Below are 15,734 nucleotides of genomic sequence, written 5' to 3' on the forward strand. Positions count from 1 at the left end.
TTATATACTACTACAAATACCTCTGACAGGAACTGTCAATTATGTTCCAAATGTAGTCAGTCTGAGTTCTTCTTTTTTTTTTTTTTTTGTTTAATTGCATTCAGATCTAAACAACTTAAATATGTTTCATGGATAGCAAAGATTTCAACCATTTCAAATGATTTCTGTCAGGAGTGTGCCCGTCTGGCAATTTGCTTTGTATTTGTTCTTGAGTCTGCAAAGATGGATGAGAATCGCTAGTCTGGGTAGTTGTATAACTGTGGAGAAATAACTGATTCATGTAGTGTCGCATCTGCTTGCTTCCCAGGAGGCCATGCAATCTTGATTTGTTCCTGTGGTGCTATCAGGAGGAATTGCACTCTTGTAGAAAATGAAGTGTTGTTGTTCTCTGAAAACTTGACACAAGGCAGCATTTTGATACGATATGCACCTTTCACACTGGAATTCCAGTGAAATTCAAAAAACTGAAGGAATGGGGTTTACATATGTTTAATTTTCTTTTCATACTCTCCTTGCACATGATTGAAATGGAGTAGGTAAACTTGATACTTTATTGAGTAGAACATGTACATATAAATGCTCATGCATGTTTTTGTGCTTACTGTTGGTTTCTGTTGCCTTATTTCGGTGTTGGTAAGATTAATGTATTTGTTGTCACAAGCAGCTATATTTACATAAGTAAAACCAACTGGGATGGTTTGATGATATGTTGATATGATTTCATACCTCTGTTCTGTCAGCTGGAAATAGCTCTGTTTTGTTCAGAAAGTTCCTGCACAAAGATCTTACATTTAAAAACTGTAGCTCAAAGTATGCTGATGTATATTTTTTAACTAGCCAGTCTCTGGACTGCTGTGATCTGGAATCCTTTAATCTCTGATTTTTTCCTTCTAAAGACACTATAACTGTGAATACACCTTCCTTGCTGTAGCTATTCTTGTTGAAAACATTTAGGAAATATTTGATAGCGGTATGGTTGACTTGCAGAGGAGAAAAGTACAGCTTTATTTTTGTGAATAGTCTGTGGTAGGATTCCTTCATGACCACTTGCTTCTAGAAGCCCATGTTGCTGTTTCCTCTTCAAAGCAGTTGTGCAAGTGCCACAGATTTGCATGTTCTTATTAACTTAGAGAGAAGGGCAAATTTACAGCGTTACCTTCATTGCTTCCTTCAGCATCTCATTGTTCTGGCCACTGACTAAGCAGGCATAATCCTATTTTATGTTGAGCAGAGCTGTCAGTGCAAGATGAATGTGTCCAGAGCACTGGTGCAGATTGCTCCACCTGCCAAATCTGCACTCATTTCTCATCTTAAAGGGTGCTGGTTTTGGAGCATCTCCATCAAGAATAAAACAGAAAGCTAATGCAACAAGATTCTTAATGCATTGTCTTGTAACTTCTCTGGAGTATGCTCTGGAGTATGCTCTTCCTCAGCTAATCCTGTTTGGTTTGTATGTATGTGTACCTCATTTGGAGGTATTAGAGACTTTATTGAGTTTGGGACTGGATTGTTTTGATCATGCGGCTCTGTGTGACAGGATGTACGTACAACTGTACGGTGCAATTAAGGTGACTAAAACAGATTTAGTTCTGACTGTGGATCATCTGTGCCAAGTGTAGTTACCATCTCTGCAGGACACACAATTCAAAAGTTTGTGAAGAACAAAGGCATACTGTAAGATTCATAGCAAAGCCATGTAGTAGTTGTATTGACATAAGCTTCTCACCATGATCACTAGCAGATGAGAACCTGATGTGTTTGTTTTAGGGAAGTATCATGTTCTCTGAAAACAGATATTACTGCAGTACCTCTTTGTCAGACTCAGTGGATGTTTGCATTGCTAATTTTTCCTTCTTAAGAGTGTTGAGCTGCAAGTTATGACAGACAGAACCATTGCTTTCGGAAAGCTATTCCTTTTAGTTTTTACTGAGTGATAATACTTCAGAAGTCACAATTTTTTTCAGGGGTAGGTGGCTTTTCCTTTGCCACCTAGAAGATCTGTGCCGTAATCAGGCAAAAATCCTTTGCTATGTGACTAGCAGAAGATGTTTTTGTGTAACTAAAAGTCTTTTCTTATAAAGACTGATACAATCAGATTATCACAGGTAACAGGAGTCTGCTTGTTAGTCTTATAAATAAGTTTTTATTTGGCATAACTCAATGTAGAGTGTTGAGGGAGTAAAAATGACGGTACTGAAAAGCCCATAGCACTCTCCCTCACCCCCCTAAAGCTGTAAACCTTTGTATATGTACTGTAATTTTGTTAAGCTACATTATTGGCACATTTAAACTGAGCTGGTGAACGCAGGTTTTTAGATTGACTCCTTAAGTACAGGAAAGGTTGTCTGGTTGCCAAAGAAAGCAAAAATGCTTTTGTAGGGGAGAGGGAAAACAGGACTTCACAGAGATTTGTGACTGCTGTCAAGAGACTTTTTTATTCAGTCAAGGTATACTCTTAACAGCTATCCTAAGTATGAAACATTTTTTCTGTTGTCTAATTTGTAGCAATCAGCAGTAAATTAAGCATGAATTTTATTGCAATTTCACAGGTATTTCTTTGGGTAAATGTTCTTTTAAATAAAAGTGTCAAGGAAGTTGAAGACAGAACTGCACTTTGAAAGGTAATTCCAGAGCCAGTTTGTAGGTTACTTTTGTTTTGTGTCACAGTTAATGAGACCGTACTGTTAGGCTTCTCATTTCTTTTCTAAAGTTTTTACAGTTCGACAGCTCAGTAAGATGTCCTTTCCTGGTGCCCATTTTTGTTCTTTACCTTCTCTCCAAATTTTCTATTTTTAAATTCAGCCTGCTTGTTCCTCAGTTTGGGAAACTTCACTCCTTCAGCTTCCCCATCCCTTCTCTTAGATGCAGGGAAATTTGGACCCCAGAGCATCAGGTATCCCATGCTCTCATGGAACATTTTTTTGAATGGGAGAGAATAATGCATTTCTAGTCCATTTGCATGAGACTAGTGTTGATAAGAAAACACATGTGTTTCAGGGAATTTACTCAGTGCTATGTCCACACTGTAGGTTAAACCAGAATGCACAGAGTGATTTTTCCCAGGTTATTTTGTTAGGGAATCTGTTCCGTATTCAGCATCTAGTGCATACTATCACAGTAAATCACAGGAGCTGGGTCTCTTCCCTTCCTCCCCTTATCCCCACTTGTTTTCAGTCCTACATGCAACTGTTACTACAATTTCTTTTTATGCCAATAAAAGCTGTTAGCATAAAAATGTAGGCTAATGATTCATTCAGCTGAAACCCTCCTAGGTAGGAAAGGTTGAAGCTTAAGAAGAATTCAGTGGTGTGGACAATGGAGCCAGCATTTCATAAAATATTTGTGCCTAAGATAATCGTGCCTTTTGTGTCTTTTCTTCCAAGCTGGACATATTTCCATTCAACCAGGCTTAAAATAAGATCTGAGAATACCATTGAAGTGAAAACTGATTATGGGAATTCAGGATTCAGGAGGCTTGGCTTGTCAGAAAGCAGTCACAAAAACAGTTTTGTTTGATGGACATTTTTTATGTTTTAACATTATGTTGGAAGCTGTTTGTCGTTGATTTCAAGCCAGCATTGTAATGGCGTTAGTTTGTTGACATCGGCATCGTGTGTAATAGGATAACGCAATGTGTTCATACAATCCTGGCTTCTGTGTCCCTCTACTAATGCTCAGTTACTCATTTTTCTCTTTAAAGTTAAAAATGGAGATTATGGATTAGATCTTCCTGGAATCATCTATGCTATGTAGTTATTGGATCATAACAGACATAGCTGAGCAAAAGGCAGATTATAAATTTTCTTGAAAATTTCTTCTGCTTGCATATTAGCACCATTTTTTCTCCATATTAGATGATAAAGTTATAGTCCCTTTCTAAGGACTCTACGCTGAGGTTCCTTTTTTGTTTTGTTTGAATCCTGTTACTACCTCCATCTGCAGATGATCACAGCCCAATGTGATGGGTTTCAGCACAGGGCACGTTTATTCAGGCAGCCTTTTAATAAATCCTTTTGAAATAGGCTTTTAATTGGATCTTTTATGTGACAGTGGAACAATATCCTGTACAACCACGTAAAGAAGGTAAAGCACACAGAATGATGGTTTTTAACCCAGTTGTAATTGTGTAATTGGAACTGGTACGTGGCAATCAGATACTACAGGAAAAGGAGCTCTTAACCAGTCTGTCTAAATAGATGGTTTGAAGGCCTAGGGACTGTGTTTCAAAACTTCAAATTTAGCTTAGTTGCAAGGACTTTGTACCCTGCACTTCCCCAACTTCTGTACTACAGAGAAACTGTTTATGCATTTCATTTTGTCCACTGTCGTTCATAGAGCTCTGGGTATGATGCACATACTCAGGTCTTTTCATTTTTCCCATTTTTTTTCCCAATTGTCTGCAATGAAGAGCAATTCACGTTGTATACTGGGCTAGCACCAGTGGTGCAGTGGTAAGCTGAGCCTGAGACCTAGGGTTAGTCATCTGAACAACTTTACGTCCTGCATTCCAGTGTGCCAGAAAGATTACCATGTAGCTCTAGTCACGGGAACTTCTGTCTTATCAGATTTTCTACTTGTTTTCTGTTGGCTTGTTGCAGTTGTAGTTGGCTGAGCTTCTATGAACCCTCATTTATTAAACAGTTGAGAAGACTTTTCCTTCTCCCCTTTTATACATATGCTAGACCCTTATGTTTTGATTACATGATATATAGGTATTTTGAAAATGAAGTGAAAATCTTTCCACAGTTTGAAAGTTTGCACAATTGAAAATGGACTCTAAGTGCTTTTCCAGTTCAATGCTAGTTCAGATCAAATGGAGTAATAACCATTGTAATGTCAACCGTGCAAGACAAGGCAGGGTATCCACAGAATTCTATCAGTGTCATGATTAAATTCATCAGGATGTTTCTGCTCTCTGGAATCATTTCTCTGTCACTGGTCAGGTTTGGGATACTGACCTGAGGCAGTGCAAGCTAGTGGCACCATTCAAATTCCCTGATTTTCTTTGTTGTGTTTTTGTAATGAGTGTACAGTTGTCAGCATAGCTGTTCTGGGGAACTATTTTGGTGCCACTGCAGAGAAAATGGGAAGTGAGTACTTCTTCACGTAAATTCTCTAGCACTTACTCTTTCTACATTTTGTGAAGATAGTTTTCAGTATGATTGCTTCATTTTGGGCTACAAAACCATATTGTCACTTCTCAGCTGGGAGACAGATTATGATAATACCTGTTTTGTACTACACTGGTGAACTCCACTTTTCATCATGGGAGAAAGTAATCAAAATAAACTATTTGAATTTCAGGGAGGGTGGTGTCTGTTATATGAAGAGTTGATAATGAAATGAGAACCCTGCTGATGTGCCCAAGCGAGGTTTGTACCCTTAAGCTAAATAGCCATCTCTAATTTTCTACACAGAATTTCCTATTGCTTTACCTACTTGAATTCATAATTTTAGTGAATTGACTGGAGAAAAAGATGTTGAATCTTTCTACCTTATGCATATTTAAAGAGATAGTAAGTGCCTATTATTGGTTAAATCTAATTTTTTGCCTGAGTGTTGATTGTCTGGTATGTATTATAGAAAAGAATGAAAAAAGTTTTTGTTTCTGATAACCCCCCACAAGGATGCCAGGTGTTTCTTTATAATGATAAAATGTCTTGCGCTAGATTTCTAAATCATAATGGCAGAACAAACAAGACTTTTCTAAGGTGGAGTTGTGTATTTGCTGTGGTTTCATTGGTTTAAAGACCATTGTCTGGGTGAGTAAACACTAGAAATATTTAGCAAGACATTTCTGAAATTAATGAAGTAAGGGACTATCTAGGTGTGGCATAAAAGTAAAGAAGATTTTAGCTTTGTAACCATGTTCATAAAAGGTATTTTCATGAACATGAAGAAGTGTAACTGGCTTCAGGAAAGTGTAAACAGGTCTTGGGTTGTAGAACCAAACAGCCTATAAAAAAAAGTCAAAGATAACGTAAATGCTAAAGCAAGATTGCGCCCTGTCCCTCCCAGTGTAAAATTAAACTGTCAGGTACAAAGGGTGAAGCAGCAATGAGGCAGCAGTAAGGCAGTCATGAAGATTATGTTGAGAAACATAAATGTAGAAGCATGTATAGGAAAAAAAGTCACTGGAGAAATTCAAAAGTTAAAAGGCAAAGCAGTTAGAAGAGCAGAAAACTGCGTTTTGTAGACTAGACAGGCAGTTAGAATAGAGAGCTTGGATTTTATGTTTAGCTGTCTGGAGAGAGGAAAAAATAGACCTTTTAGGAAAAACAAAGAAGATTCATATTTAGTAGATCCTGAATGGTAGGGAGTTGAGAAATGATCTGAAGACTAAATTCTTGATCTTCATGAGCAGTCATTAAACTGTGTAGCCAAGGAAGACAGCCAGTAAAATAAACTTCAGATAAGAGCTATAGGAATTCAACTGCAACTGTCTTATATTTGCTGGTGGTAAAATGTATCTGGTTGAAAACTAGGGGTTTTAATTCACCAGAAATTTATATGCATCATTTCAGCTCCAATGATTGTTGAAGTAATTTTTGCTACAATTTCTGCCAGACTGAAAGCTCCCAAGACTTTGCAAGCATTCAGTGAAGTTAATGCTTGTTATTTAAGTGCTCATGAGCACAAAAAAAGTCCCGTAGGCCTTCAAGTTGGCATCTGTCAGATGCTTGCCTTGCATGTTCAGAATTCATCTGATTGAGAATGTTTCAAATGAAAAATTTCAGTCTTGATGAGCCCAAACTTTGTAGTACTTAGACATCTCTATATACGTACATTTATATAGAGGTGTGTGTATACACACACACACATATATATAACTGCATGGGTATGTATATGTATAGTTGTTTATATTATAATATATATAAACATCACACATTGCACATGCATATACATATGTATATATACATGTAGTCATAAAATCTCCAGCAGTTAATCCGTTAAGCAATCTGAAGAGATACTAACCATACATACAGAAATGAGATGTTTGGCTAGGTGGGGAATGAAGACTCAAAGTACAGCTCTGATGTAAACTGATCTCTCAGTCTTTTTGTGTCACTATGAGCACTTACATGATCACAGATCCAGTCCAGGAAGTTGTTTGTTTAATATGCCAGTGGTAGTAGAAGTCAGTGGAAAGAATTGTTACTATGAGAAAAGGTAATTGCAGACTGACCACACGTGGATGTCTTGGAAGAGTTCATGAGTAAAAGAGGTGGCCAGCTAATGAGTTGGAGTACTGAATGTTTACAGATGAGAACGTGGCTGGGGAGTGGGGACTGGAACTGGAAGTAAGAGTGTTTGAAGGAAAAGATACAAATCTCAGAGAGTATAGGAATAAGAGGAGAATGTACATTAGGAATTCTCACTATCAGATGTAGGAAAAAATAGGAGAGGCTTAGAAGCGGGGTCCTGGTAAGCCTTTATAATGTAATTGAGATTTTTTTGAAAGAGATATAGTTGACAGCTTATATACATGAGGGACTGCAAGTTTTGTTAAAGTGGAAGAGGAAATATCTTAAAGGTAGGATTAAGCCATATGCATATTACTTAGAATGGTCTTAGAACAATAAGTATGCAGAACTAACAAGCTATTTCAAGGGAATTTAAATCAGAATGGCTACCAAGCTTATAGACACTAGAAATGAATTGAGTGAAATTACCCTGTACTTATCACAGAATGACAGAATGGTAAAGGTTGGCAGGAGAATCTGGAGGTCGCTGGGTCCAACTCCCTGCTCAGGGAGGGACACCCAGAGCAGGCTGCCCAGGACTACGTCCTCAGAAGATGTCTGAGGAGGGAGACTCCACAACCTCTCTGGGCAGACTGTGCCAGTTGTGCTCAGGCACAAGTAAAGAAGTGCTTTGTGCTATAGAGATGGAGCCTCTTGTGTTTCAGTCTGTGCTCGTTGCCTCTTGTCCTGGCACGTGGACAGGAGGAATGCATGACTGAACTGAGGGAATGCTGGATGATGAAAGGAAGCTCATCAGAAATAAGATGATGTGAATTGTACTTTACAGAATGGCCTCATTTTAAGCAAGGCGCAGATGAATAGTGATGATAATTAGGTGGCTGCAAGATAAAAGCAGTGTAGAAATTGCTGCCATCTTTCCCTGTTGTCCTCTCAGACAAGTCTCAAACATGAATAACAGGCACACATTGATTCCCTGGTCCTTTTACTGTCCTGACCTGATGTTTAAGGCTCAGTGGGGTCAGATGGAATCAAAATGAATGTGATGGCTTTGGATAAAATGACAGCAAATGAGAGCGGCTGGTTGACAAGTTGGTGAGAATCTGCGTGGCGTGAAATACTGGAGAATAGAAAAAGGGATCAAATGTAAACTCCCATGGAGACTTGCCAGGTCAAGGACATGGCTTTTTAAGTGGATTAAGTATTTGGAGAAGGGTGAAGGGGTGAGAGCAGCTGATTGAAGTGCTATTTGGAAATTACATTATTCTAGATGTTTTAGACTAATTGAGATGGTGTGATTGAAGGAAAGAAGATAAGTTTGCCTGTGTTTTTCAGAGAGAGTGCTTCATTCCTGGGTGTAAGGTTACTTGCAATTGTTTCAGATGAATTGGATTTTTTAGATGCATACACTTCACTGACAGTAATGGGAACAGTTTGCATCAAGAAGAACCTACACCCCTTTCAGCCTCTCACTTTTAAATCATAGTGCATTAATGCTATTGAACAAAGGATTGTCTGGAAACATTATCCAAATATTATTCTGAATTTCCACTTTGTCCATTGAAATTCAGACCTTGGTATTGCACCTGTGTGTTTCAAGCCAAAGTGAGAACAAGAACATGTACTCAAGTTGTGTGCAGTTGATTTACAATATATGAAGGTGTAATTTTTTGTGTAAGGATTATATGGAGTACTGCTCTAATTGTAGAGAAGATGTTGAAACAAATTAGCTAAATGCGTAGTGAATTTCAGTTAGTATCATTTTGATTGCAGAGCTAATTAAATGAAACAAACTAAGCTGATCACAATTCTGGGACATATGGTATCAAACCTTCTAGTTATGCATGTTGTGTGCAGAATTAAATTGTTTATCAGAGAATGGTACACTGTGCTGAAAAATGTGATACATGCATATTTAATAGATAGCTGCTTTTATGCTGTTGCTTTCTGACTGCAAGTGTCAAGGATGGAAAATTCATGTGTGGCAATTGTCACACCTGCTCCAATTAATTAAGTTAAGAAACTGAGAGAGATTGTGTGGGAAAGACCTTGTAAAATAACTGCAGTGCTAAGTTTTTCCATATTCTGTGGGATTTTCAAAAGTAAAGGTGAGAAGGGCAGGACTTATCTTGCTCCATAGAATCCTATTACAGATCGTGTAAATCTTGTTAAATGATTATTCAGATACAACAGTAGGCTCCTGAGTAAATCTCTGATACTTATAAATGATTGTTTTAACAAAGGTTTAAAACAGTAACAAATGGAATAGAGTGACCATAGGACTGTTAGATCAACAATCAGCAAACTTGCCACACTAATGGCTGTAACTGGATAATTCTGAAATTATCTTGGGAAGAATCTGTCAGTGCAAATGCACTTACCTACAAGCAGCGTGCATCATGAATGCTTTAGAGGTACAGAAAGCAGTAATTGATCCGAATGCGCTGAGACTGAGTGGAAGGCCAGACCAGTATCTCTTTCTTGACAGAACACTTTTGGTGGAGGCTTTTTCAGTCATCCTCAGTGACAGTTGAGTTTACCCAGCTTATTGTTACCTCCTTCTTGTTTGTGTCATGGTAGCACACACTGAAACATCTGGTACATCATGTGTTCTTGGGCTAAGAAACGTGCATCTACATATTAGGAGATTCTTCTTCCTGTGCTCCCTGCATGTGCATCCATGCATGCACAAGCACACCCTAGCAAGTGTAGATGCTAAAAACGAAGGCAGATTGTGGGCAACAGGGGAACATTGTTATCCTAGGTGAGGAACAGAGACGGGGGAGAGAGAATGAACAGTCAAATGCAGAGGGACTGAATCCCTAGGCACCTCTATCATGCTGGATCACCAGGTGCTCTGTTCACTTTCTGGTAGCATAAAATTTGCATTCTTGAGATTTTCCTTTGTTTTCTTTGAACCCTGCCTGTGGCACAAGTCAATGGGAAAAATACATTTGTTTCAATATTGTTAGTGCCCTGCTGTTGCATTAGATCACTTGCATGTATTTGAAAACAGTGAAACTGTCTGAAGAAAAGTCAGATCTATCTGGGAAATTAATTTTGTGATGTAATGGTTTCATTGAGTTAGTAAATGGACTGACAGAAATGCTAGATAATGTGAAATTTCAGGGGAACAAGTTCTAAATCTTCGGTGTTCAGAAGATGTTCTAGATGTTGTTGAGTATTTAAAAGTTGTGGTATAATTAGTTTAGAAGAATTACTGCATTTGATCTTAGCTAACCCTCCACAATAAAGGAAAGCCTGAACAGTTTGTAGAAGACTTCAAAAGACATTGAAACAGGCAGTGGAGGTACATATGGGTTAGTAAAAGGTAATGATTGATGCTTTTTAACTCAGCAGTGTGTAATCCTGTACCACTCAGTGCAAGCATGCACTGATTGCAGTGGGAGTCCTCTGGAATTAAAGCAAAATCATTTTTTCATCAGTTTGGTTTAACTGTTTCATTAGTTTGCACAAGTTAATTTTAATTTTTCATTTAAAAATGAGTATTGTTCTGAAAGTATCTGCATGTATCTCCTGTGTTCTGGTGTACATCTGAAACTGTAAATTCTGCTGTCACTTCTCAGTCAACGTCTCTATCTCCTTCCGTCGTGTTACTATATGGATTTGGAAAGAGGCAGAAAAAAGTCCCATGGAGCGTACAGGTGCGGTATGATGTGGTGCTAGCTCAGATCCTCACCCTTACGGTTGGGATGCTTCTGTAGTGTCATGTGCTCTCATCTGTTGGATCACTGCTCTGCCAGGAATGGACAGCAATGGTGAGTGGAGAAAGTAAATCGGGACTTTTAATTTCTAAGTGCCTGTTTTTAGTCAGCAAGGAAATATTTTGCATATAGGGAGGTAATGTGGGAAATGCAGTATATTGGAGCCCTAATAAATGTGATCTTACTTTAGTGAAGGAAAACTGTAGAATTTTATTTTTGGATAATCCTGGGGCCATCCCTTTGTTGGTGAACCTTTGATACAGGTGCCAAAATTGGACAAAGATAAGATCAGAAGAGATTCTAAGCATTTGAGAGAAAATATAGAAGTTGTTAGGATACTGATACAAAGTACAAAAAAGTTTGTTACCCTCCCATTTGGGAAGCCATAACTTGGAAAAAATAAAATGTTTTAAAATGTACTGTCAGCTGCAGAAGGTTTTGAACTCAAGTGTTTTTTACTCTTGTATGTGAAATGAGGTAGGACACCTGTTTCTCGATATAAAACACTGTTAATCACATTTTAATGCGCAGGAAATCAGTGCACAAAACTACTCTGGATACACTGTTTCATACTGCAGTCTGGAGGACCCTGCATCTTCCTGGCAGCCTACCCACTGGAGGTGGAATGTGCTGTTTGCCCGATGTCGCACTGTGCTGTGCGTCTCTTGTGGCTGAGACAGCAGCAATCTGCCAGCAGAGAGCAGTGCAGCCCGTTTGTCACTGCTTGAGTGAAGATAAATGGAAACATATGTCAGGAACAAAGCACATAAATAAGGGATACAGAGAAGCACTAAATGCACAGTTAGAACTGAACATAAAGGTGAGGCAGGAAAGATGCTCTCAAGGAGTAAAATAGTGAAGAATGAAGGCAACACTTGGTGAACATAAAAAAAAAAAAAAGAAGGTAAATGTAAAAACAGATTACTAGAAAGCAAACTGGAGAATAAGAAAAATACAGAAAAGAGAAGGAAAGACCTTGAAAACAGACACAGAGATTAAAAGTAAAAATGTAAAGAGAATGAGACATTCCTCTTTACCTTCTGAGCCAAAGTTGCAGTTCCTGATCCTGGGCACTGGGGAAGGATAGGGATACAGAAAATGCTAGTCCATTTTAGTATCACGGATCAATATGTATGTGTTTATCTTGGCCCTACTTCTTAATGCACTTTCGGTATTGTCATTTGGATGAATTATCTGTATGTATGCATGCTGGTATTCATCTGTGATTAATAGAGGATAAAATAAAACTAAAGTCCCAGGCTGACTTTCAAAATCTTACTTTTGGAGAGCATCATTTTACAAGTAAATGTTTTTGCAAAGGTGCAAAGGTTGTACCACAGCTTTTATAGAATTTGTTCCTGTTTCTCATAAATTTTTTTGAACTCTTCTCAGGAATTGACACTGTTATAATACATTGTATTAAGCTGATATGTAAATTTCAGCTGCGGAGTGTGGCATTCCCCAGTTCTAACTCAGAAATGCATCATAATCCAGCATCACAAATTGTGTGGGACTGCCAGTAGATTTTAGGGGACGGAAGGAAGGGGAACCGGAGGTCTTCTGTTCTTGCAATGAGTAGAGCATGTCTTCAAATCCAATTTCTTAAGGATTTTTCTAGGTTATTTGTTGCATGTTGAAAGCAAGTATTTTTTTCCCACCTTCTTCCCATAGTATCTCCCCAAAGTCTTTGTGAAATGTCAGTGTGTTCTGTAAAACCTGCAGCTTTCTAATGGTGCTTTTGGTTTTACTGTGACCTTTTGAGATCATTACAACCCCCATCCCCAGAATCCCCTGGCTTTCCTTACTTAATTGCACATGGGAATGGGGAAATAGGATTCCAACTTGATTGTTATCCAGGTGGCGTTTCCTGTTACTTGCCTAGCTTTATAGTTTTTGGTACAGTAATTAGTATACAGAAAGCTGGAAAGATGCCTGTAATTCCAAAATGAACTCTCTATAGCTCTCTCCCTCCCACTTGCACTCTCCTTTTAGTACCGCCCCTTCCATGCACCCTTTAGCCAGCAGCAAGACAGCTGTGTTTGATCATAAACCACTTAAACTACAGGCTCACTGGAAGGGGAAACTTTAGCGTGAAGTGCAGGATTGGTTTGTCTTGGGGAGGGGAGCTTTCTTTTCTTTTCTTTTCCCTTCTCTCTCCCTGAACATTGAAGACCGTAGCAGCGCTCTCCTTTTATTTTCTCTGTGAACTTGCATGAAGCTTACCAAATCATTACATTAAGCGGCTTTGTGAGATGCTCTTAAACAGAGTTGTGGAAAAGAGCAGCAGAAAACGGACAGCGGAGGTGAAGCACGACTTGCAGATGGACTGAGACAGCCCTGGGATCTGGGCAAGCAGTTCCTTCCCTGCGTTCTCTGAGCACTCCACAGTATCAAAAAATCGCTAACAGCAATGGATTATATGTGAAGTGAAAACCAGTTTGGCTCTTTTAGATTATCTTACGTCATTAATTTTAACTATGAATGTGGAGTAAAAATGGCTGTCTAGAGCAAAATATGCAATACGGGGAAAAATTGCAGAAGAAAGTATTGAATCAGTTAAACAAAGCTTCGAAGCATTAAAATCTGCAGAAATCATCAAGCCCTGAGAAGTCTCATCATGAATTCTGGAGTTGCTTTGAAATATGGAAATGACTCTCCTGCAGAGCTGAGTGAGGTAAGCAGTTTCAGTGCCCTTCTTTATGCTTTAAAAAGAAACGCTCCCCGTTTGGGTTTTCACTCTGCAAGCAATGCAATTAAAAATTAATAGAATGTGTATCTTGCTATAACTTGCTGTGCCAGTGAGGAAATGACCTGAACTTTCTTGCTGCTTTAGACTGGTGAAAAGCAAATGATTGTAATCGTGTAGAGATGCTTTTTCCTGTTTCCCTGCAGCAGAAATTCCCTTACCTCCCAAGAGCTGTGTTTATACCCAAGGTTCATCTTTGCAGTAGGTGAAATATGGAGATCTCAGCTGAGATTAACCAGATGGTGACTAATTTAGGAGGGAGGTGGGGTGAGCAGAAGATGACAAATATTTATTGGTGTGACAACAACATTGGCAAAGTTGTATTTGATTGTATTTTTCCAAGGTGATGTTGTTCCTTTAGGTTAGGTGAATGTTATTTTCCTTGCCTAAAAGATATCAAGCCATGGGAAACTTTCTGCTTTTCCCTTGCAAACCCTACTACGCTGTTATTTCTTAAAGTTGTGGGTATGTCTGTTTTTTGTACAACATGTTTGTGTATGTTTTTAATAAATTAGAAATTAAAGCCATATCAGATGTTATGCAAATACTTAATAAATATTTCAGAAGTGGTGTATTTCTGGCAGTTGCTGAAATGTTTTGGATGCATCATCTTTATGTGTTTACTTGTCCTGAGAACTGCTAATTTGAGTTATGTTCTGAAATCCCAAGCATTTTATTGAGGTCATTTTGTAGAAAATTGAATCTGCATTCCCGGTTTAACTGATATGCTCCTCTTTCTTCTTTGCCTATTTCTTTGATACACCTTACATTGTAACATGTTATTTATTTTATATTTTATTAGAAATAATAGGACGTGTTTAGCAGAATGAGAGAGTTCACGATTTGAGGAGTTAATTGTACAGAGATAGGAGACAATGAGGTATAGCATGGAAAGTTAATCAGAATCAGTAGGTTTGTGAGAGGGGCAGCAGTGTAGGGGAAAGCAAAGTAAATATGAGAGACCTAAGCCAGTGCAGTATCTTGCCATGCAAGATGAGTGGTAGGTTTGTGGCTGGGGAGTTCTACTAAAAGAAATTCTGTATATATTCCTCCTTTAACTACAAAATAGTTCAATTAAATTAACTCTTATGTTACTTTTTCAAATGATTGTTTAGAAATTGTGTACCGGCAACACAGCATAGATTGAGTTCATAACCTCAGTATAAAAGCCTGGGTTATTTTTGTAAAGAGTCTGTCATGGGGTTCCTGGCTACACTTTTCTTGTTGGTCTGTTGTTCACTGCTTTCTATTCCTTCAACGTTTGATTTTCAAGGCTCCAGGGTCACACACAATGTGGAGTGTCACAAAAATCTGATACTTGCTTAGCTATTTGGAGCAGGCAGTGACACTTCTACCTTGAAACATTACCTGTTCAAGTTTACTTTACCCATCACAAAATAAGACTTTTGTTGTAAGTATGTTCTGCATCCAATGTTTTAACATGAGAAATATCAAAAGAAGTCTGTGTCCATGCACCATGGAACGTTTTGTTTGTTTGTTTATTCCAATGAGCTTACTTTAATACTTGATTTACATCTGTAGTCTGGTGCCACAGATGAGTTAGAAGTAGGCCCCTTTCTGACTGCAAACATACCAGTGAAGATGTTACGCTCCTGAGTTTCCCCAGCTGCTAATCATCGTTTCTTTGCTGCTGGTTATCATCTCTGTGATTTGAGCTGCTTGTGTAAGCATGCTTTAGTCTGTTTCACTCAAAGGGCCAGGTCAGCCTCAGTATTGGTCTTCAAATAAAAAAGCACGTTCTGAATGAAACATGGAGGGCTTACAGAAATAAGCCCTACATGGGAGAATACGCATAAGTACTCAGAGATGCAGTTAGTTACTTGCTTACCTTTAATTATTCAGCCAACTGTTTTCTCCATGTAATTTGCATGCTTCCATTATGCCTTTTCCTACTGTTGATTTGAACTGCTGTATTTGTTGTTATTGAAGACAGGAAGCCTTTGGGAAAGTCTTTCTGTGTTTCTCACATCTTTGTCATGCGTTTCCCTTTTCCTTCCTTTCTGATTATACCTTCTGTATGCCATATTTATTTTTGATCAA

General features: G+C 38.4%; 1 protein-coding gene across 7 annotated transcripts in view; it reads left to right on the plus strand.

The window, feature by feature from the left end:
* The window catches only part of MCC (MCC regulator of WNT signaling pathway), a 202,077-nt gene that overhangs the window by 30,958 nt on the left and 155,385 nt on the right, over positions 1 to 15,734 (plus strand). The window contains exon 1 of one of the 7 annotated variants that reach the window (XM_066988306.1): positions 12,940 to 13,601. The exons of the other annotated variants lie outside the window; for them this stretch is intronic. Coding sequence (XP_066844407.1) covers positions 13,545 to 13,601 — 57 coding nt within the window. The 5' untranslated portion in view covers positions 12,940 to 13,544. Of the gene's footprint in view, positions 1 to 12,939; positions 13,602 to 15,734 lie in introns of those variants that run through there. 7 annotated transcript variants of the gene reach the window in all.

Source organism: Anser cygnoides, chromosome Z (assembly GCF_040182565.1).
Source record: "Anser cygnoides isolate HZ-2024a breed goose chromosome Z, Taihu_goose_T2T_genome, whole genome shotgun sequence".
In the NCBI taxonomy this organism is placed as follows: domain Eukaryota; kingdom Metazoa; phylum Chordata; class Aves; order Anseriformes; family Anatidae; genus Anser; species Anser cygnoides.